The sequence below is a fragment of the Centroberyx gerrardi genome, chromosome 14 (genome assembly GCF_048128805.1).
Source record: "Centroberyx gerrardi isolate f3 chromosome 14, fCenGer3.hap1.cur.20231027, whole genome shotgun sequence".
Taxonomy (NCBI): Eukaryota; Metazoa; Chordata; class Actinopteri; order Beryciformes; family Berycidae; genus Centroberyx; species Centroberyx gerrardi.
The window spans coordinates 15,225,732-15,249,882 of NC_136010.1; the positions used below are offsets into that span (position 1 = coordinate 15,225,732).

Sequence of the window (24,151 nt, forward strand, 5' to 3'; positions counted from 1 at the left end):
AAACTGCAACACAAACATCACCTTCAGATCAGGATTATCTGAAGGGAGTCTGATCTCATGGTTGGTTGTATTCCCTTACCGGCTCTGTGACAAAGACAGCTTGACAGAAATGGCAAAGCAGACTTACTGACTCGTCAGAAGCCTCATGACACTCCAGTCTCGGGGGAAGATAGTCAGTTTCATCAGATTGCGGAACACGCAGAAGATCTTCAACAGGAACTCCTGGAGAGCAATATATGCACAAACCGTATGCAGTCTAGGTATATAGTAAGCAGGCTTCAGCAAAACACTTTAATCTTGTTCATCTGTGTGAGTCAGAGACGGGTTCCCACCTTGAGCTCCTCCTTGCTATGGAAGTTGTTGAGTAGGTGGTGAAAGTGGATCTCTGTCATCTGCCGGAGCAGGGAGAGCAGACAGGAAACGTACTCCCCCTGCACAGGAGAAAATGATATGGACACACACACACACACACATAGAGATTCATCAATTCTAAATAACTAAATTGCAACTGTTTTTATTGCATATTCTAAATTTCAAAGAGGCACGTATGTGTGTGTTTCCCAGAGTGCAGCGCTAACCGTGATCTCGGCGGTGCACTGGGGACAGCGCTGTCCTCTGGACGTCTCCACAGACTGAGACTTGCTCATGATGGACAGCAGAGTCTGCAGCAGCACATCCAGCAGACTCTCCACCATCATCTCCACCTCCTCCTGGACCGAAGACTCCTGAGAGAAACGGAGGAGAAGTGGAAGGAAAGCAGAGAAATATTTAGCGAATAACTGAGACACAGATACATGCTGCTTAACAGGTGCTGCTTAATAGTGTCCGCCCTAACAAGCTACAGCTGCATTACCATGATCAAATATCTTTAAATAAGAAACAGGAATTTTAGATTGCAATTTTCCTATTCATTTTTTTAGTTTCTAACAACAGAGGCTGTAAGGTGCAGTGTAGAGTTTTATAGAGTGTGCATATGGTACAAAGTACTGCACCATGGAGCTAGTCTTGATGATGGAAAAGATGCTGCCCAGGATCCCAGAGCAGATCAGCAGCTCCCTCTGCTGGCGCAGATGCAGGTGGATGTGATGCAGAACCACCGGCAGCAAGATGCTACGAGACTCTGAAGGACGGAGAGAGAGAGAAAACGCACAGGAGACAGAGTGAGAAGGTGAAATAGGAAAGCACTGTATGTACGTTGGGCTTACGTATGTGGAATTACACAGTCTAGCCTTAAATTTTTATCTTACCAGGGAAAAAGAAGAGGCGGCTCTCGACTGTGCGGGCGATGGACTGCAGTTTGACTACGTCCATAGACTGGCCGATGTCCACCGTGCTGGGCATGCTCCCTAGGGTGCCCCTGACATACTCAGCCACCTCCTGCACAGTGAACATCTGTAGCAGCTCATCAAAGATATCAGGGAAACTGTTCAACAGCGCTGCCTGAGGGGGGAAAACAAAGAAGAGAGAGAATAAGATTTTGTACTGTACATCTGCATTACAAAATGCAGCAAGCTACAATTTGAACATGTGGAAATGGAGCATGGAAATATCATTTTCATATCAAATGGGATTCTCTTCAATGTGACACTGACACAAAACAGAATAACGCAAATTTAAGCCTGCTCTTCATATTCTAAAGGGAGCACACCCAAGATCTCAATGCCTTGGATGGGAATACATTTTATGTACTTATGCAGGCATACTCTCATAGTTTCCCCACTTTAGAGTCTGAAATAACCATTACAACACTCAAATCTAAAGAACTGACTGCATATTGGTGACTAAGGAAAACGTCATCCTATTTCAGCGGGTTGGTGGATGCACAGCCTCTGCTGCATTGTGGGACCAACACAGGGGGGCACTGTGACTTACTGAGACAGACGAGAGCCCCGGAGCATGACCACAGAGAGGCATGCAGCTGATCACACCCCTAAACTGTCCAAGAGCAAGTCGAGGACAGGGCAACAGTGGGGGGGAGAGGGATCGGAGCATCAATCAAACAAGGCACAGAATGGAAAAGGGCTTCAACAAAAAGTAAACAACAGAGCAAAAAAAAAAAAAAAGGCAAATCAATTTGTGACACGTGAAAGCAAACTAAACAGATGAATAAATAGAAAATAACAAACATTTATAACCAAAGATACACAAACAGATGATTGTACAAAGATGTGCAGCAGACAGAGAGACGCCTTGCGAACTGTCTGACCTGCGTGAAGACCAGGGTCTCGGAGCTGCGGCTGTCCAGGCTCAGGACGAAGCGGATGGACTGGAAGAGTTCTTGGATGCTCGCCCGAAACTGCTCCTCCTCCATCCCGCAGGTGGCTCGGGAGTACAGGATACGAGACTGGACAATGAACTTGAACAGGTACTCCAGAGCCTGGGGTGGGGGGGTGGGGGGAAGGGGGGGTTGGGGGGGGTAGAAACAGTCAGCTAAGGTACATGTCACATCGCATCATCTTGCAGTTCCCTAACAAGGAACAAGCACCAAGCACCGGATGGCTTTGTGCTTTACCTGGCAGAGAAAATCAATACATGAAAGAGATGTTTCCAATCTTCAGGCCTCGTAACTGAATATGTCTTTACATGATCTCATCATAGAGGCAACAGGAAATTCAAAGACTATGTGAACTCCGCACACATCAATACGTCTAGAGATAAAGTATTGATAACTTCCTTTCATTAGTCTTTTTCTGAGCGGAGAACTCGGCTCCTGTACCCTTGTAAGGCTTCATATTACGCCTTATCAGGCCTGCTTGCCTTCTCTTTGAGAATTTCTTTATGCCTCACCAGTGAATCTCCTTTGAAAGAATCGAGACAGACTTTTATTGCCGCTCAGAATCTGAACCAGATGGATGTGTGTGTGTGATCTCTAACGTGAACTTTACCCTCATGGCCTCCTGGATGTGGTCCTGTCTGACGACCTCGGCGGAGCGGTCCATGTACCACTTTAGACATCGAATCAGCTCTCTGCAAATAAATTGAGAGCCTCAGAGTCCACGTCATCTGCAACTTTGTAAGTATCTAAATCAGATTTTTACATTGATTTAATTTGAAATGGAAAAGATGCATGTATTGTTTTACTTGTAAGCCAGAGCTCCAGCAAAGTGGTTTTGGATGTAGGAGTCCATGACAGGTCTGAAGTGGTAGAAGCGGCTGTCCCTGAGCAGGTTAATGATGAACACCTGAACACATACGGGTAAATAGATGTTATGCCTATTTCCACTGCTTACGGTCACAATACATCATTTAATGTACGAGTATAGCTGTGTTTCATTCAAACAGGGAACTGTTGTTTTCCTACCAGTGACTGGAAAACCAGCGGCCCGTATTTATCAGTGTTGTCATCTAAGAGACAAAAGAGCGTATCGAGGACATCTCGCAGGAACTGCAGGGAAAAAGGGAACAAGACTCAGCAAAACCATCACGACGCAACAGAATCACATCAAAGGCCTTGTCTGTAATTAAAATAGAAACAAAGGGCTTACATTCTTACATTCTTTTTTTTTTAAACAGTAAAAGATGTTTTACATACATTATTTCTGAATACTACAACACAGTCAACATGTATTTTGATTAACAATGAGTTAAGAAAGTTGTAAACAGATTATTCTTTCATCTGCATGACTTGCCCTCTAAGAATTTCAACTATAATCAATAATCTTTAAAAATTCAAGACTGGGGATTTAACTTAGAAAAACAGTAAATCTTTTTTTTTCCCCCGGGCCAAATACTATAAGTGATTTACAATCATGCCCCTCCTTATGTTAAATATTCTGTGACTGTGCCGTCAATATCACGCTTCACATCATAAGATAAATAATCAGCGGACAGTAACCTTGACAATCTCCTCTCCACTGATTTGACGTAGTCGACCGAGGATATCCAACACCCTGTCCGGATGGGCCTTCCAGTTCAGAAGGGCCAGGAGGTCCACTGAAAACACAGAGTAGAATAGAATAGAATAGAATAGGACAGAACAGAACAGAACAGAACAGAACAGAACAGAACAGGACAGGACAGGACAGGACAGGACAGGACAGGACAGTACAAAACAGAGTAGAATAGAATAGAATAGAATAGGACAGAACAGAACAGAACAGAACAGAATAGAATAGAAAAGAAATGAACAAAACAGAACAGAACAGAGTACAGGACAGTACAAAACAGAATAGAATAGAACAAAAATAAACAAAACAGAACAGAACAGAACAGAACAGAATAGAATAGAATAGAATAGAACAGAACAGAACAGAATAGAATACAATAAAACAGAACAGAACAGAACAGAATAGAATAGAATAGAACAGAACAGAATAGAATAGAATAGAACAGAACAGAACAGAACAGAATAGAATAGAATAGAATAGAATAGAATAGGACAGAACAGAACAGAACAGAACAGAACAGAACAGGACAGGACAGTACAAAACAGAATAGAATAGAATAGAATAGAATAACACAGAACAGAACAGAACAGAACAGAACAGGACAGAACAGTACAAAATAGAATAGAATAGAATAAAATAGAATAGAATAGAATAGAATAGAATACAATAGAATAGAACAGAACAGGACAGGACAGTGCGGGACAGTACAGGACAGTACAAAACAGAATAGAATAGAATAGAATAGAACACAAATGAACAAAACAGAACAGAACAGAACATAATAGAACAGAATAGAATAGAAAAGAAATGAACAAAACAGAACAGAACAGAGTACAGGACAGTACAAAACAGAATAGAATAGAACAAAAATAAACAAAACAGAACAGAACAGAACAGAACAGAATAGAATAGAATAGAATAGAACAGAACAGAATAGAATACAATAAAACAGAACAGAACAGAACAGAATAGAATAGAATAGAACAGAACAGAACAGAATAGAATAGAACAGAACAGAACAGAACAGAACAGAATAGAATAGAATAGAATAGAATAGAACAGAACAGAACAGAACAGAACAGAACAGAATAGAATAGAATAGAATAGAATAGAATAGAATAGAATAGAAGAGAAGAGAAGAGAAGAGAAATAGAGTAGAAATAGAATGGTGAAATACACACAAGAGCATGTAAGCTGTCAGGTTACCGTTCTGTGTGAGTTTGGTGGAGCAGAGCAGCGTAGAGACCCAGAAGGTCTCTTTGGGGCTCCTCTGGAAGGGCAGGTTGGCCGGCAGGTTGGGGCAGCTGTTGAAGTCCTCCTTGCAGCAGGGCATGCTGAGGTACAGGCCCTGGTTACTGAAGGTGGCGTTCTCATCACACTGCGGAGGGACAGACGAGACTCAGCAGTCCACTAGGTTTGGAAAAATGTTGCTAAATATAACACGATTACTATTGCACTGCGTTTTTTCTGTACCTTTGAGTCATGTAGCAACTGATAATTTAAAGCTGCCGATAGCCAATATTTTGTGCCTATATTCAATATCTTTAAATTTGACCATTTTCATTACAAGTATTTGGTGTTTCCGCCAGAGTTTTATTTTTGTCAGGGTGGAAAAGCCTCTGAAACAGCATTTAGACCATGGGACAGTAAAACTCTCCACTGAAACCTAAACTAATGAGATTATTTTATGGTTAGCGGCTCTTTGAGGCAGGGTCGTACTATAGGGAAAACTCTGGGATACATTACTACCTTTAAATGAAGAATTCATTTACAAAAACATTACTGAACAATTAAATGAATGAATAAAATGTGCAAAGAAATTACAGGTTTTAATGTAGCTGTGGTCAGGGAGGAACCTCCATCATATAGGCAGTCGCCAACATAACTGGCTGATATTTAATAAAAGGCTAATATCAGAGTTATCATATCCTTCTTACTCTTGCAAGTTATTACATTATTAATCATTAATATTATTACATCATCAGTTAAAAATGTTTCACCCCCCATTAAATAATAATCGCTGATTAAGGTAATAATTTGACGTTATTACATTATCTGCAACTTTATTACATTAACAGTTTTTACTACATTTTAAACCTATTTAGAGAAACATTTTATTGAAGTTATTACATGATCCGGCAGTTATTACAGTTGCTACAAGGCACCATACCTCTCTAACTATGTCAGTGCAAGTGTGTGTGTGTGTGTGTGTGTGTGTGTCTGTGTTAATCATGCTCCCACCTTGTAGACATACAGCTCATGGCTCTCATCTGACAGCGTGGTCCCATCTTCTCTCATCAGAGGAGTGAAGGCAAAACCAAACAGTTTTTTCTCCCCTTTGTCTTTAGCTGAAAGGAAGCGCACAGGCATCATATCATGCTTACATCTACACTGCACAAGCAATACTTGTATAACCCCAAGCATAACCCGATCAGTCCTAATAAAATCATGTGCTAAGGGATGATTGCCACCGGTCAGCATTACTGACTCACTGGAGCAGTGTCTGAACTCAAAGCGTAGGTGGGATCCTCTGAAGCGGTCTATAGGGATGGGTAGCTTGACCATCTCACTCCAGCGAGGGCTGTTGTTGTGGTAAAGGACAAAGGAGCGATGCTCACTGGTGTTGGGCTCCCCACTGCCCAGACTGATGCAGTCCTGAGAGAGAAGGAACATGGCAGATTGATTGTCTTTATTGAGATATACATTGTATGGATGGATGGGAGGAAAGTTACACTGATATACCATGGGTTGATGATGCAGTAGATAGAAAATTATTGAAAGTAAGGAAATAAGAAGAGTGTGTTTCATACTTTGAGTGTGTCCCCGTCGGCGTACAGTACATAGACAGTGACCTCAATGTTCTTCTGGACGCTCTTGCCCCCCCTCTCAAACTCCCCTCGCTCCAGGGTGAGGTACAGGTCGTTACGTATGTCACCTGGGACACAAACACAGGAAAAAAAACCCTGTTAGGCCTGACACACTCGTACTTCATGAACAAAATCCCTGTTCTACAACATTCTCTCAGGTCGTCCTCGCCTCAATGTCACTGCTAGTCACAAAAAGCAAGACTAAGACATCTCCAGAAATTCCCAGACTAGGATAAAAAAAAAAACATGTCTCCTGCCTTGGCACGGTTAATAAGTTATAATGTACATGTGCACAGACATTTCTGCCAGCCTCTGCTCCACAGATGAGCTGAGAGTGGTCAACATAAATTAGGCTGCAGCGCAGGCACCTCACAGGGTTGCCAAGATGTGCACCACACGTCATTGTTCTTGTCAATGAAAAATGACCCTCCTGAGTTGTAATACACTGTAGCTCATAACTGTCCCAGCACCCTTTGTGAGGTCAGTGCTTAATGGAATAAATATCATGGGCAACAGTGGTGCAAGATATTGCAGTTATTTATAAGATCAGATTATAGTTATTTATATCCAAGTCATTTCCTTGGGGACAGATGAGTCACAGAGAGTGGTATTGAGAGGTATTTCAGACTGACTGGGAAACAGGAGAGGAGAGGAGAGGAGAGGAGAGGAGAGGAGAGGAGAGGAGAGGAGAGGAGAGGAGAGGAGAGGAGAGGAGAGGAGAGACAGGAGAGGAGAGGAGAGGAGAGGAGAGGAGAGCAGAGGAGAGGAGAGGAGAGGAGAAGAGAGGAGAGGAGAGGAGAGGAGAGGAGAGGAGAAGAGAGGAGAGGAGAGAAGAGGAGAGGAGAGGAGAGGAGAGGTGTGCGCCATACAGTCTCAATGGAAACCAAGCAGAGCAACGCTGGCTGATGAAACAAACCGAAATAAACACACACCTCTCTCTTTCTCTCTACTCTCTCTTTAGTTATCTTTGAACACCTCTGCTCTTTATAATCTGCTCAGCACCTGACCTAAATGCTGATCTCATACAAATGGAGAGTGAACAACTGAAAGCGATCTATAGCCCTCCACAGCACAGATCCAACACTTTCTGTGAAACAGACCTATGTTGCTATTTCATCTGAACCACTTCTCTCTCAGCTCAGCCCGCGCTGCTCCCTGCTACATCTTTTCAACGCTACTCCCTGCTGTTCCTCTTTTCTATTTGATCCCTTCCCCCCTTTCCATGCTCTCTACATCCCTCTTGCCCTATCTCCTTTCTCCTTCATCTGTATCCTCCCAGCCCTGATCTGTGACCTTCCCCTTTATCCATGCCTCCTACCCATCTGCCCTCTGGTGTCCACCTCCTCCCTGATCCTCTCGGTCCCCATTACCGCCTCCCCCCCTTTTACCTGGCAGGATGACATCTGGGAAACCCAGTTTGCGTGTGAGTGCCAGGGCCCTGCTGAACACAGCCTGGTTCTCCCGTCTGATCTGCTCCAGCTCACCCCGCAGCAGCTGCAGGGAAATGATGAGGCCTGGGGACAGAGGGAGGGAGTGTGAGCATATGTGTGTGTGTTGGTGTGTGTGTGTGTATGTGTGTTTGTTTGTTAGTGTCGGGGGGGGGGGGGGGGGGGAGAGCAAGTGGGGGAAAGGGTGAATGAGGAGGTGTGGGGGGGTGTGGGAGGGAAAGGGAATAGAAGGAGAGAAAGCAGAGAGATGAAGAAGGAAGAAAAAAAAAGGAGGAGGGAGGAACAGAGGGGTATTTAAGGGACATTAGTCAGAGTGCGGGGGAGGAAAAGACAGACAGGAGTATGGATGGAGAGATGTAATCAGAGGCAGAGGAAAAGAGAGCGAAGGGAAAGAGATGGTGTTGTGGAATTAAGCAAGGAGGGAAGAAAAATATAGGTAGGGTACACATCTGGTGGCAGAGCTGGGTGAGTCATAAGCTAGCTTGTGAGACGCTCATAACAAAAGGGAAGGAACACTGAATTGGCACGATTCACTCTTACAGTGATGCCATTTTGGAAATTTCACACACTAAGACATGTGATCGTTAAAAAGCAACGATAAAGTCCCCTGCGTCCTCTGTCCTTTGCGGAAGCTGACCCATGTAGCTGAGCTATCAGTAATAATGGTTTCTGCCCTTCAGCTTATCCTTAATGGATATTATCATAGTCACAGTGATCAATACTGTATTATGACAAAGAATATCTGATTCACCCTTGGGAGACCTCTAAGACCGTTCAGCTGCACGCATCACACTTGTAACTGGTTGGATGTATCAAGCATGATGTATCAGAATACAGCCAATATGTGTCCATCCATAGCCATGTGTCCTGCTGAAGTGTCCTTGAACCCCTACCTGCTTACTCACTGTGAGCTGCTCTGGATAAGAGCATCAGCAAAAAGCCTATAATGTAAATGTTGATAGTTATTGCTGTGTAAGTCCTAACCAAGAGAAAAGGACGAGTGCACATGTAACCCCGGGGAAGCCCTGTTGTGTAACAGAGCTGCAGAGATGTCACATTTACCATAGTTGGTGCTGGGAGCTGAGTACTTGGTGTTGGACTTGCGGATGATGTTCTCGTGAATCTGGTACCACTCGTTCTCATTGTTACATCTGGAGAGAAAGAGAGGCGGGTGGAGGTGTTAACAACACACCGATTAGCGAGCCCAGATGGAGGGATGGGGGACGGTCTGCGCGGGGACTACATGAACAGCATGTGTCCCAGAACCGATTTCCTCCTGGAGAAAAGGTAGCAGCAGGGGGAGGCACTATCAAGCAGCACATTAGCCCAAATGCACAGCGCACTAAGCAAAGCTGACAGCCAGCTCTCTACCAGCCTTTTTCATTACTGTGGGCCCGTAGGCCCCTGGGAAAGGCATGGGGAAATGCACAGACTGGAGCGTTATAGGAGCCGACAGTTTGGAGGCAGCTCAGCACTGAATCACTGCTCGCTTTTTAAAGGGAGGAGCTCTTCGACTCTGCAGAGAGATACAGTAAAAACAATGGCATCCGATTTTACAGGGAATGATCCTCAAAATAGAAATCTTTGTTTCATATCAGGCGGTACAGTTATCCTGAATATACTATACAACAAGGTATCGTGCGTCATACAGTACAGGGACAGTACAGTGTGTGTGTGTGACCTCTGACCCAGAGCGGACGCTGAGGAGGACAGTGCAGAGACACAAGAGGATGTTCTGGGTTCTGACTGACAGCAAAGAATGCTTAGCTTGGTGTTATTTTTTTCGTCGTCCTTTAACTTTGCTCATTTATCTAAGTGTCATGTGTCTCTCTCCCTCTCTCTCCCCCTCCCTCTCTCTCTCTCTCTCTCTCTCAGTGTCTTTCCCTTTCCTTCTCTGTGGCAAAGCCTAACAGAAGCAGCCAGATTCACATCACGCCAAGAGCCCTATCTTAGACCCGGGGTGAGCGGCTATTGATTTTCCAGAGGACACTTCATTATCATTCTGGTCAAAACACACTACGCATCAACGCTGGAGCACTAGGTTGTCATGCACAACATTTGCAGAAAATTCACACAATAATCCTGCCTCATTACACACACACTTCCGCTGTATATCCAGTAGTACAGAAACCACACAGCTACCAAGCAATTACATTGACAGGTACCGAGTAATTATAGTGCAGGTTTCATACTTTCTCTCTATACAATCAAATTCTGTCTAGTATTCATCTTCAGGGAGAAGCGAGTACATACTGAGAGAGGAGAAACAGTTTCGCCGCTGCACTCACGTGTAAACTTTGAGCACAAAGTCCTTCTCCTCTTTGAGGTCTGTGATGGTGTGGAAAACATCACTCATGGCGAGAACGGCGCAGCCGTAGGGTCGTCTGTACTGAACGTGGGGCGGACCTTTCTTTGAGTCATTCAGCAGCATACGACCTGGACACAGAAAAGAGGAGGATACACTGTCTCAGAAGTGCCCCAACTTTGACTATTCTGCACTGTCTATGAAAGTTGATCTTTATTCTCTTTTTATGCAATTTAATTCTTTATTTATTCTCTCTTCTAATACACTTTATTATCTCTTTTTGTTTGTTTTATTTATCTTATCCTGTATTTCTTATCTAATGTCTTATATACCTTGTGTAAAGCACTTTGAATTGCCTATGTGTACAAAATCTGGTATATAAATAAACTTGCCTTTCCTTGCCTTACCTATCTCAAGAAGGAACACTGATTATTTCAAAAATCTGACTATCCTAAGACCATGGAAATCATATTTTTGTACACTGTACTTTATTTACCAGTTCTTATGACATGCGCCACAATGTACAGGTCTCTCTTCAAGTCTTTACTGCTCAGGTCCTGAGGAGAAACACAATGGACAATGTAATCAGAATATTCTTATAGTAATATACAGTTACAGTTGAAATACACTAAGTTTCTATGAAGTGGGATTGCGCCCGATTCCTAAGAGTTGTTACCGTGAAGAGAGCGCACAGACGGTCCACCTTCTCTGGATTCTTTGGTCCTCCGTTTTTGTTCAACCTCACCATGAACTTCTCACTGCAATGGAAGACAGTTCACAGTTTCAGAGTGAAAGTCATCCTTAACAGTGCCTCAATCAATGTGCTGGACAGACAGTGTGTATATGTGCGTGTGTCCATGTATGCATCCACACACAGTACGTAGGTCCATTCATGTGTGTGTGTGTCTTCGATGAACAGTGTTTGTCTTTGGGCTGACCACTGGCACGCCGAAGTCCTCCCAGCAGCCTACCTGATTTGTTTGGCCTCGCGAGTGTCGTACAGAAAAAAGAAGACGTCTGCGTCCTCGCTGATGCTGTTGTAAGTGAAGCTCTTCAGGTTGATGAAGAGGTGGTGCGACACAGGGACACGGCAACCGTCACCATGGCGCTGTCGCGTGCTGTCACCCTGAGAACGAAGAGACAGTGACCGCTAACAAGACAGGTCCCTTACTGCAAAGCTAAGTACCTGCCGTCTCGCACACATGCGCTCTGTGTTTATTCTCCAAAGGCTGCACAGATGTAATGTATGGAACTATATGGATAAGCTAAGACACCAGATCCATGTGAGCAGTCTAAGGGGTTAATTGGATCTACAAGAGGTTTAGACAATTTCTAATCACTATTACAAACCTAGCAATCCTCAGTTATCATTTCCATCTCATAATGCATTTCTGTCTCAGTTGAAAAGGTGTCAAGAAGGCCTGAGGGATCATGGAGCATGAGAATTAAGTTGCTGTTTGCCAAGGCCTTCTCACTAACTAGATGTGATCCCAGTTTAGTATTTATGGGAGATCTAGTGGGACCCAGATGCAAAACTATGCTACAAATAAAAATCATTCCATCCCTTTATAGAGTCACAACCAATGCAAGAAGTCTTTATACTGGTGTTTCCCATTGAGCTATATACAAATGCAATTCAGTGGACACTTTTATCCAAAGCGCCAAACACTATCATTAGTGCATACATCATTAGCATCTGCACCCCCAGTGGGAATCAAACCCCTAACTCATGCTCTTCCCATTGAGCATGACACTAACACCTTATTTTGACCATAACCTGCAAATTCCAACTCAACTCATAGTTTTACATTTTAGGTGTTTAGCTGGCACACTGTTATCAACTAGAGCAATTCCTAGATCTCCAACATTACAGGGAACCAATAGTAAGGAGTAAAAGGGTCATAGCTATAGTGCCCTGACAATATTCCTGTGACCTTTGAGTGATAAAGTAAGAAAGAAGTATTCAGGAATGAAATGAGAAAGAAGGAAAAGGATTTTTTTCATGATGGTATATTTCAAAGCCAAACAGCTTTGAAAAGGCCGTACCTGGTTTGTGCTTTGCTGGCCACAGTGTCTGCTGGATACATGCTAAAGAGTGAAGTTCAAAAGAAACATGTCAGTTCAGCCGGTCCATTCTTTACTCTTCCCACTCAGTATTGAACATATTTACCTCACCGCAGCTTCAGACACACACTACCTGAGCAGCGCCTCAGTCGATGCTTCGAATCTGATAAAAAATTCACCTACCTATTTTGCCAGGAGGCTATACTTCAGTGTTCCTGCAGCACTAAAGGAAGCCCACATGAGGTAAAACGTGAGCGTGTGGGAGAGGACAGGACAAAGCCAGTGTCGCCCACACACACCTCTCTGCTCAGCAGCCTAAAAGAACTCCTCTACTCCCCTACCTGAAGAGGTGCCAAGGCCTTGTGCCCTGCCAAAAACAAGCTCACTTTCATCGACAGAGTCAGGAGGCTTTTTGGCAAGGATGAGCTACGCTGTTGTTTCTGGACAGGGCATTTAGTACACTAACAATCTGCCTGCAAAGCCGAGAAAAATGGCAAAGGGATAATGGGAGACTGCTGGGCAGTTGGAGAGTGTTTTGATCAGCATATGGACCTTCCACTATTGACCAGACGGGGTCTTCCACCTAGAGGACGGCCTCCCACAGCATTACATGAGATTTTATTACATCTGTGCCGTAATCACGTATTCCTAATGTTGGATCTGCTTGAGTAAGTCTCATCTCCCGCCAGTGAGTATGCACTTGAAACTCCCACATTACTCCAGCCAAATTCAAAAATAGATTTGAGACATAATTTATTTACAGAAATATGTCTCAAGTGAGGTTGGTGGTTTTAAATAACCAAGACTATAATCTATAATTAAATAAAAAATAATAATAAAAAATAAATCTGTATATATTTTCCCAAAGCCTCAGCCAAGCTTGTCACATTGCATTACGTCTGCGTTGCTAGCTAGCGATCACGCCTGTGAGAGTCACGTGCGCGCGAGGAGAGGGACACACTCAATATGGCGGCAACATAAGCATAAAGAATAGGTCACATGAGGCTGCTCCATCCGCAACAGCTGAATCGTGCTCCCTCTAGTGAGTCACCTTTTTATGGATGATTTGATAATCGGTACATTCACACATCCCTACACATCCAACAACACATTCTCATATGCAAAACCAGGCTGAGGCACAGGAAAAATGCATACAGCAAGTGCAACAAATTCAAGTGTAAAGAAAGCATCATTTTGAGTCATTACTATAGATACATGCATGATACAGAAATACATTTATTAGCATTTATATTATTCAATAAATACTCATATTATACATATTATTAATGCATCGTATTAAATAATTCAAAGGCTGAATTTGTACAGCATGTGTCGGCTCAAGAACAAAGCCACCCAGCATACCATTTTGTATAGCTCAGATACGCTGATCTGATCTGGATCCACCATCTCAAACTCCTTTCTGGGAACGAGGTCTAAGCCGAGGTGCCTGATGACAGAGGAAAAGGAAAAATAACAGGGAAGAAAGAAATCAGAGCCTTGGAAATAACTGGGTTTCTGATTCAAACAATACCAGCTAGATCAACAACACTTACTAGGTTTCTTTATATTTCTTTATATTTCTTTAAATTGCAGCTCTAGACTAAAACAAAATCATGGAGCACTATCAGTACTACTATGATCTTTTGACCATGAAATTAGATCACCTCAGCACTCAGGTCAGTTTGCACTACGGAGCACTGAGCTCAGCATGCATGGTGAACACAATACAATGTATTTCTCCATTTTCTCTTGTTCTGTACATGAATATACGTAGACCTCAAGCATGATGCTCACTGATGTTGACCAATTCAGTGAACATGTACTGTGAAACTGAATGCGAGTGTACTTTGAACATGTACAATGAATCCCGCATTAAACCAACAGATGGCCCCTCCACCTAATGCTCCTCCTTGGCCGGAGCCCTCTCTCCTTATCTCTGTTATGGATGCCTATGACAGCTCAGTTGGAAGGAGTTTGAAGCTGGCAACAGTGCGAATATGGGTTTACAATTCCTCCAGGGGCTGAGGATGTGCATTGACTTTAAGCCGCTTGAGATCCACTCATCTGCTAAATGACCATAAAATTACATCATAGGGGATGGTATTACGCACCCACACACACCCTGTGCTGGGGATCTCTCCAGCGCCAAAGAAATTATGTATTCTTTGGTGGCCAACAGTTTAATAATAACGTTCACCGAGTTGTGGGAAATGTCCAGTGACCTTGTGCACGCCTTCCAATTCCTCGCTTTCTCCATATAATGTATTCAATAGGAGAGAGACTCACTCATTGCCCCAGTCGAGCCGTACGGTGATGTGTCGTTTGATCTCGCGGGTCTGGTCCTGGGCGAGGTGACCCTGGATCAGCTGCCGGCGCAGGTCAATGAGCTCGTTCATCACATGACGCAGCTTATGGAACAGATCCACCTTGTGTTTCTATTGGGGCAGATGCAAAGAGACAGGGCATTGGTGGGGAAACGTGAGGCTGCAGAAATTTGTGGTAAACACTATAGACTGCTAATGAAACTCTTCACAGCGATGATTCACTACTTAATATGTTTAACTCCATGTAGTTCAACAACAGTCCAGCAGTCCATCATAAACATGCATACAAAGCTGGACATTGAGAAAAATCAGAGTCTGCATCTATGTTGTTTTCAGGTGTTATAAATGTGATTTTCAAAATAGGTCGGCATCAAACTGTGAAACAGCTTGAGAGGCCTCTGGAGATTTGTTGTATAGTCAGCTCAATTATATGCTCAAGAGAAAAGACTTGCTCTGCAGCTTGCCACTTCTGCCAGTGTGTACAGGTAAGAGAATGATATGTGTTGCTCCTGAGGTTAAAAGCTCACTGGCTTTGTTAATCCAGCTAAAAAAAACAAATATCCCTTGCAGGTCTGCTTTGACCCCCTCATGATACTGAGTTTCATCACCATCTCTTTTAGACCAAGGACAGCACTTTTAATTCAGGCATTTCTGTTCTCCCTAATGGTATGACAAGCCCACATTACCACCCAGGTTTGTTTACATAAATGCAAAGATTAAGCGCCGCTACAATGCTCATGTAAATTTAATGAGGGTAAACACTGCATGTTCTCAAAGGCTGGTAGCTGTTGAAAAACAAAGATTTTTGTCAGAGTTGATGAGCCCTTTCGGACGTCTATTCTGCAGGGCTAATTATGTACATTATACAGATACACAGTTATGCTTAGGCCATTGCTCCCTGAAGTACTACCATGAATTCTAATTGGCAACAATAAGGTAAAACTTATCAACATCTAGCCAATGATACACCCTATTATTATGGATGTAACTGTGGCAACATGGCCCATACCACACAGGGGGTGAGCACCAAAATGAGCAGTGTTAAATCAGCGGCTCGCATTAGTCGAGCTTCAGAGGAAGTTACATCACCACAGCCATGCCGCGGGCTCCTTAGTTGCTCAGAGCATGAGCAGTCCTCAGTGAGAGGTTATGTAAAAACCCGCTGCCATCTCCGCAACATATCCACTCAGCTCCAACCTCAAACCCTACCAACCACTTCTGCCTGCCCTCTCGACACTTAGCAGGATTAAGGGTGCTTTAGGTTCCCAGTAATCATTTTTGCCGGCCAAGCAAAGGCTGATTGAAGGTGGTGAGCAGTACTGGATCTTAAGATGATGCCCAAACTGACAGAGCCGGGCCAAGATCTAAAGCAACGGCTGAATGACACAGCATGAAATTGCATACGACGGGGCTGAGGGCCATTATCTGTGGCCAACAACCATTTCTGTTCCTACATAGATAGTATATGAGCATGTAGGGTGACAGTCGGGATGACATGCTATGGAGACATATCTAACGGAGCTGTCACTGTATGTTTATGTCTCATGCTATCCACTACTCTTGCCGGCAAACCTGGTTATACCAGGTGTTGAATTAAGGTGGAGGAAAAAGCATACCGTAGCAAAAAAATACATATTCCATCAAATCCCTCTGGAGAATGCAAATCAAACAGTCATGGAGGCAATTTCTTTTTGCAAGAGCTGTTTTTCTCCAAATTCCCTGGAAAATGATTGGTTATGTTAGGTCCAATCTCATATTCATTGCTCAGAGTTTTGTTTTGATACGAGTGAGATATACTGTAATATAGTGCTACTGACCACATAGAGCTGCTTCCACAAGACACCCCATTCCTGCAGTGTGGAGGTGGTCTCAGTGATGATAGGGTCCTCCAGGGGCACCACCGTCTCACAGAGCCTAGGGCAAGGAAACATGTAGGACACACACACACACACACACACACACATGTCACTGCCTCGAGTCAGCACTGTAAGGATATAGCAGCTATGAAATGACAAAGAGGTAATATCATGTAGAGTAATGAGATTTTCTCTGGCTGCAATTAGGGGCGGGGGTGGAGCACTCCGGTAAAAACCACAACAGACATCCTTTCTGTGTCTGATCACATTCATATAGGAAACCATCAGACTAAAGGTTAGATCTCCAGCTAGAAAAAAAAAAAGATGACATCTGACTTGCATCGGAAATTGTGACTCTCTCTGCTCTTTTCAAACTAGGGTGAAGACTGAACTTTGATACTCGTGGTCTATGATTGCTTTCGCTACAAAGAAAACGTCTCTGGGTAAAAATCACTCGACAGTCCATCCATTACATAACGAGTCAGAGTGATCCTCTATGGTGAGGATGCTTTGGGAGAGCTACAGAGATGCAGTAGGTGTTTCACCTCATTAACTCCACTAGACAGCAAAGCACATTTCCCCAAGTGCAGCTCCTGGAGCAGGGAAGTATAATAATGTCGATTTCCAAGTCTGCACTTTTAATTGTTTGAGTGCAAACGAGAGTCCTCCCCACTATGTGGTAACTCCACTGGAGGGTGGTGATATAACAGCAAACTCCCAGTGCACACTGTGCCACACATCCCAACCAGTAGATTTAATGTCCATGAGCACAGGCTGATAAAGAGCTCCACTGCCTGCCTTTGTCTTTGCCTTGCTTTTGGCCTACACACACAGCCATGGCCAGCCTTTGTGGCTAGAACCACAGAGGTCTGATGCCCACTGTGTGTGTGTGTGTGTGTGTGTGTGTGTGTGTGTGTCTGTGTGTCTGGGAGTGAGAGAGTGAGAGAGAGATTATGTGCATGCAGGTCAGTGGCTGTCCAGTGCTAATTCTATTTAAGAATGGATCCTCACAAATCAGCGATGAGGGGAAATTGGACAACGGAGAAGAGAGGGATACACATGCTCTGACATTGATCAGTTGATGGATCTATATCACACCCCTGTGTAATGAGTGAGGGAGAGCTTCATCAGCTTCATCAGGTTACATGAGCCGATGGTCCTGATTGGTAGAACATCGTGAAACTTGATTGTTTTTTTATCGTCACTGCTCATATCCTCCTCCAAAATCTGTGGGTGAAGTTCTAGTAGAGCCCAACTGTAGCAGCCAAGGGAGGAAAAACTGCTGTACGTGTATCTGAGGTTATCAATATTTTGTAGTGAAGCATTTAATATCAATGATGCAGACAATATAAGCTGTCCTGCATATGCATGAGGTGTTCCCTCACTCTAATCTTAGAATGACTGTTGGGCTTGACTGACACAGAGGTCAGGAGGTCGAACAACACTCTCAGGTCTCTCTCTGTATTCATTTTTACTCAAACTGTGTCACTGAGGAGAGCCCAACTTTGCAAAGACATGTTTTGCTCTCTTATAGCTGCCTTGTAGTGTTATATTCTACAGCTTTTTTTGTCTGTGCCACTCCTAGAGGTCACAGTATGTTCTTTGTAGAACTAAAATAGATACTCTATGGAAATCAGGCTAAGGGCTCTATTTTCGTGAATCAACGGCGCAAAGTGCAGTCAGTGGCACAAGGCACAGCCGCACAGGGCGTGGCCACTGATTTTTGGTATTTTTGTGGCCAGAGGCACACGGCAAACTTGCGGCGCAGTTGGAAACGGGGTGGGATTAGGAGGAATACATTATCAGTAGGTGCAGTAGGGACTGGCGTCGTGATGACCTCACCTTTTTTCCTTCCCCTTAAAAGCAGTGCGCTCTGACAATTTCATGATGAAGAGAACAGTCCGGAGCGGATCTGCCACAAAAGTTTCTCCCAAGAGGAAACTGATGTCCTTGTGCAGGAGGTGCAGAATCGCCACAAGCGAACATACGGCACTTTAAATTAAATTAGCTTGGGAGGAGATAACACATTTGGTTCCTGTGTTGCTCCGGTCCTAAGAGAACCGTTGCCCAATGTAGGAAACAGGTCAATGATATTAGGCGAAGAGCCAAACAGAAGTTGGCGGCGAACCGCAGGGACAGTTTAGCCGTGGGAGGAGGCCATCCACCAGCCTGACATCTATAGAGGATACGACCGCTTCTACAATCCACACTCTGCATCATGGCGCATACTGAAAGTTCTATGTTGGATGACAATCATTAACATCACAGCTACGAGTGTATAGTAAGAATGAATGAAAAATGTTGTATCTTATTGTTTCCTGCTTGACGGGTTTATATCAAGTCAAATTGGCCAACATATCACCCACAGAAAGGGTTGCTAATCTTTTGAATAGGATCTGTTCATGCACACATTGCTTGGTAAAGCCACAGAAATAACACAAAACAGACTGTGCCTTATGTCGTGCGCTTTTGACCTGGTCTGAGCAAGCGCAAATCCTGGTAATCCAAAATTGTACTGCGCTACTCAAGCGCTACTGACACACTAGGGCTCGGTATCGTTAGGATGTTACAGATTCCGGTGCCTTTTTTCGATTCTTCTTACCAATGTGATTGTTTATCATTCACTTAACGATTCCTCCTGTATAAATTGTGAGGGGCTAAAGACTAAATACAGCTTTAGTGGAGTTTACTTTGTTTTATTTCTCAAGAAAGACATTGCTGTGTAGTTACTTTTGTCTCAGAATTACTTGTCAAAACAGCTAAGGCACATTTGGCATAACGCCTTACTTCAAAGAACACAATACAAGTGAAACAAGTGAAAAAATGTCAAGTAATTGGATTCGTATTTTCCACTTCGTTCAAGCACACCCATACAAATACACCCATAATTACAATATTTCCGACAGCATTTGAAGGCAGCATCTGCTTGCTACTGTTGTGACTGTTGGTGCAGTGCAGAACAAGTGCGGAAAATCTAGGAGATAATGAGGTAAATATTGAACTTTTGGACCCACAGTGCAATCGTTTGGCTTCAGAACACTCAGAACACGGATTATGCTGCACAAGCTGTTTGGAGTAATTTTATGGTCATTTTTTATGGCCATTTTTGGAACTTTAAAGAAACGGTCTTCAGCAACTTCTGTTGTTTTGAAGAAAGAAAAACTCACTGTATGTTATATGGACATACAGACTTCACCGGTGTCTTGACTGACATGACGGTGAGTAGTCAAATTATGTCATTGCTTGCGATTGACCGCACACCGAAAGGGTCAAAAAGCTTTGCAGGTACTCAAGAAGCATCCAGCTGTTCAACATTCTTAATGATAATCATAAGAGGTGTCATTAGTGTGATGGCTTATTGATTCCGGTGAATTAGGCAATTTGGAACCGGGAACTAAATTGGAACTGGTTCTCGATACCCGGCCCTACCCCCTACTGCGCCTCTCATCCCACCTTGGCGCAGTCAAGTTCATGGCGAGTCACCAAAATACCAAACAGGCACAGGCGAGAAAAAAAAACTTGTGTGTGGCAGACGAAAATACCACTTCGCCGGAAAAAAGCCCCGCAATGCGCCATGAGCCGTCACGAAAATAGAGCGTTATGAGCAGTGACCAATGAGTTCATTTGACAGAGAATTTGTCATTGGTCCAAATGAAAGAAAATAAGTCTATCTTTCCAACATTACCAAATCCATGCATAATGGAGGGTGGCATCAAATCATGTACACTATGAAGTATCCAGGTTTTTGTGGACCCTCTGCAATACTTCTGTGGAGCCCTAGGGTGCCTGGTTCCTAAGGGGCTGCAGACCCAAGTTTGAAAACCTTGGTCATATCAATGATACCGTAAAATCAAGCTGACATTATCTGCTATGGATATTATTCTCTTAAAAGATTAAAGGATACAGAGGAAGTGGTTAGATTACAGTGGACATGCTTAAATAAATAGCATTTTGTCATTCAACTTGAGACATACCCTCTGTTGGTCACTGTGGATTTCTTCAAGTGGACATAGCTGGTTGGGAAAATACCCTGCGGACAGAAGAAGGAGCAAAGATGTTACAAAGAGTATGATCTCTCCATCTCCTACAACACACAAATAAAACATATTCTGTTGTGTTTGTATCATTAGCCGGCCTGAACAGCGTTGAAGGCTAGTTGTTTGAAGAACTAGACATCGTAACGAAGAGATTTTACAGCGGAAATGTTGCCAATCGCAATTTTTTACATTTCTAAATATTGCTGGCATCACATCATATGTTCATGGAAGTAAAACATCACACTTCCTTAAGATTGGGCCAATTTTTGTATTGCTGTAAGCAATTTCTTTTCTGCCATGCAAAAAAAGAAAAAGAAGAAAAAAACAGATGTGAAGCCTGTCCTGTCTGCACACACCACCACAGAGACGAGAGGCAAAGCCATGTGCAGTAGCCCTAATTGTGGCTTGGCTTAGCAGGGAAGGGCATGAGAGACTGAGTGGTGCCAACTGCCACCCTTGCAGTTCATCTTTCTTATTCTAATCTGCCAGATGTGATGAATTGGCCACAGTGAGCACAGCTAATTCTCTCGGCACAGAGAGAGAGAGAGAGAGAGAGAGAGTATGGGGGCGAATGAATGTAGGCAGTAGAGTACATAACAAAATGGAGGCATGTTAGTAGGAACTGTAAATAGCTGATGAGAGTAGAGCAGGGCAACATGTAGCCACTAACACCTACATTTGCCAGGATTGGACAGTTTTACTGCTTTCTCTGAAACACGCCAGCAGCCTCACATAACACTTCTGAGGTTTCTGTTCAAAGCAGGATGAGACATATGAAATAGCCTTGATTACCTGCTAGTGACATGTTTCTAATAACTTATTTGGCATTTAAGCTCCTGATAATAGCATCATTCTTATTATGGGTATACAACTTTGCATCTTTGTTTTGCAACTTTGTATAATGACTTTCCAGACTGTGCAGGTGCAGGTTGTCAGGGACAGGGACAGTGGACAGGGACCGTCATAAACATGCTTTACTGAACAATCAATTCTATGGGAAGCAGATGTGTCAGTAATATATAATAACCATTTACTGCAGTGCAGTGTATTGATCTCTGTCAGCAGTGATGGTGGTATACTGCTCAGAGTTCAGTACCTATGGTCCAGTAAGGCCTCTGCTTACTGAGCCTCATGCAGAGGATTTAATGATGCTGCATGTAGAAACAACAGCATGAACAGGCTCTCTAGAGGGAATAGGAAGATTTGGACACAAGCCGTCTCTTCTGCCCTCCACCTGAACTTTCCTTCTGCTTTGACTGCAAACACAGCATCACAACAAGTGGTACAAGTCCATCATCCTGCCTCAGGACTGCAGCAGTCACCGTACACAATTCTTTCTTGAATGTTACAAATTAGAATAAAATTGGCACATTATAACCAATAGCGTGCTTCTCCATAATGAGTGGCTGCCAGATCATTCATTGCACCATCTGCTGGCTGAAAAGAAAACAAAATTTGAATTTTCCAAGTAATTCTCCTCTCAGTACAGCAGTGGTACAGCGTGTACTCAGGAAAAATGGGATTTCTATGATGCTGTGATGATCTGCAAAGCCTGTTCTGCAATCAGTGCCATTGTGCAATTTAAATACAAATGATAGGGGTGGCACATGTGTCTCATAGCAAGCTGAATACCATGTACACATGTTGCACATATGTCTGCGTATGTATGTCAACTGTTTTCTTGTAAATTGATTTGCTCTATTTGCGCTTTTTATGTATAAATGTATTCTTTAAGACAGTGGGTTTTTTTCTGGCACTAAATTTGGTGTTACTGTATTGTGAATTCTTCTGACATAATACATACAGCATATTAGCCACAAAACATGTTGAGGAAACATAATGAGGGAGCATCAACCTTGAAACCTCTGGAAAAAGAGGTGGGGAGATAATTCTATTTCTGTTCCTGTAAAATCAAGGCTCTAGTCAATAAGTCAGTCAGTCATTAAAGTCTTCATTGACAACAGTAACTTTAGGTTATTTCTGAGACGATTATCTCACATCACACGTCTGGCATCACATCAGCATTAATAGAAGTGTACTGGTCTTTGATAAAGGCTGTAAAGACATCACTTTATATTTCTGCATCACAGTAATGTAGGGCAACCGATTTTACAGATCTTTTGATGGACTATTCACTTAGTTGACAAAATCGTATGAATATTAGCAGGCTAACAATTTATTTAGTCAAGAACAGTATTATGTGGAAGATATGCAGGATTATTCATGTGCACATATTAATATATGTAAGTTCCATCTACAATGCATATACTGTATGCATATCATTTGTTATCCACGCAATTGTTCTTTTAGCCTTGTGCATCAAATACTGTGTCTAGTGTTGCATTTTGATTCACCCTGCTGTAATGAACTGATTTGAACACATTATGTAGAGCAATAAAGAGCGTGCCAAACTAGTAACATGTGCATGCTGGCATAATTACCTTGATAGAAGGCTTCTTGGTGGAAAAGCCTCTGTACCAGCCTAAAGAAACATCAAAATGAACATCAAAGATTCATGCAGTGACTTGATCATTATGCCACAGCACTTCAAGCAGCTCAAAGATGAAGTGTTTCTTTAGATTTAGGAAAAGCGACCACCACACTACAGTAGTGTCCATTTTACCCTACATCTATAGCTCTTATTTTTATACAATCAAACACAATAACTGTGCCTTTACTTATCACAAGTCTGTGTTACCACAGAAGAAATGTCTGCTTTTACCTTCGCTCTTCTCCAGGATCTGTACGGTTTCCCCAATCTCCAGGACCAGAGCCTGACATACTGACGACCGGAAGTTGCAGATCACTGTGCAAAGAAAGAGAAGACAGAAATCAATGAAACAGCAGCTCATAAAAACATGTTTGAGCTTACAGTAGTCTTATGTAAGTGTTGAAATTAGAAATGACATCCAGGCTGAGGATGAGCAACTCTTCCCTTGGTTTCATCCTTGTGACCTGTGATTAGGCGAGGTGCATCCCCAACAATGTCATGTTTCCACACAGCATGTGTTTTGGGGTTGTAGCGGGGCAGTTATCGCAGCTTTTTAATAAGCTGTTTAATGCAAACATCTAAACACAGTGTCGCACAGGAACCACTGCTTAGCCAACTGTAAACAAGCTCCCACCCTGAAGTGGGTAGTCATTTTAATAGGCAATTAATTCTTAAGCAGTCCTGATTTTAGTGCAATGTTAAGTTAATTGCACTGTCTCCAAAAATAGAGCCCACACAAACTGCTAAGTAGTATGGCTAAATGCTTCTCTATCATAAGTCGGCATTAGCATAAATCTTCCATTCCGCCTGCTTTTGCAGCATCATGAAGTCAGAGGCTTTGACTGTACACTGAAACATCCGGTGACTCAAAA

At 43.1% G+C, this 24,151-nt stretch overlaps 1 protein-coding gene across 1 annotated transcript in view; it reads right to left on the reverse strand.

Moving 5' to 3' along the window:
- Positions 1–24,151, reverse strand: part of LOC139928279 (dedicator of cytokinesis protein 3-like) — a 42,267-nt gene that overhangs the window by 12,611 nt on the left and 5,505 nt on the right. The window contains exons 2-28 of the mRNA XM_078288244.1: positions 23,511–23,594; positions 23,230–23,270; positions 20,726–20,781; positions 16,713–16,809; positions 14,858–15,006; positions 13,934–14,018; positions 12,554–12,595; positions 11,479–11,633; positions 11,184–11,265; positions 11,004–11,064; positions 10,491–10,638; positions 9,265–9,353; positions 8,143–8,268; positions 6,698–6,822; positions 6,380–6,542; positions 6,129–6,235; positions 5,094–5,265; positions 3,836–3,933; positions 3,302–3,385; positions 3,082–3,182; positions 2,886–2,967; positions 2,207–2,377; positions 1,248–1,440; positions 993–1,120; positions 579–725; positions 333–431; positions 128–222 (exon numbers count right to left, since the gene is read on the reverse strand). Coding sequence (XP_078144370.1) covers positions 128–222; positions 333–431; positions 579–725; positions 993–1,120; positions 1,248–1,440; positions 2,207–2,377; positions 2,886–2,967; positions 3,082–3,182; positions 3,302–3,385; positions 3,836–3,933; positions 5,094–5,265; positions 6,129–6,235; positions 6,380–6,542; positions 6,698–6,822; positions 8,143–8,268; positions 9,265–9,353; positions 10,491–10,638; positions 11,004–11,064; positions 11,184–11,265; positions 11,479–11,633; positions 12,554–12,595; positions 13,934–14,018; positions 14,858–15,006; positions 16,713–16,809; positions 20,726–20,781; positions 23,230–23,270; positions 23,511–23,594 — 2,980 coding nt within the window. The remainder of the gene's footprint in view (positions 1–127; positions 223–332; positions 432–578; positions 726–992; positions 1,121–1,247; positions 1,441–2,206; positions 2,378–2,885; positions 2,968–3,081; positions 3,183–3,301; positions 3,386–3,835; positions 3,934–5,093; positions 5,266–6,128; positions 6,236–6,379; positions 6,543–6,697; positions 6,823–8,142; positions 8,269–9,264; positions 9,354–10,490; positions 10,639–11,003; positions 11,065–11,183; positions 11,266–11,478; positions 11,634–12,553; positions 12,596–13,933; positions 14,019–14,857; positions 15,007–16,712; positions 16,810–20,725; positions 20,782–23,229; positions 23,271–23,510; positions 23,595–24,151) is intronic.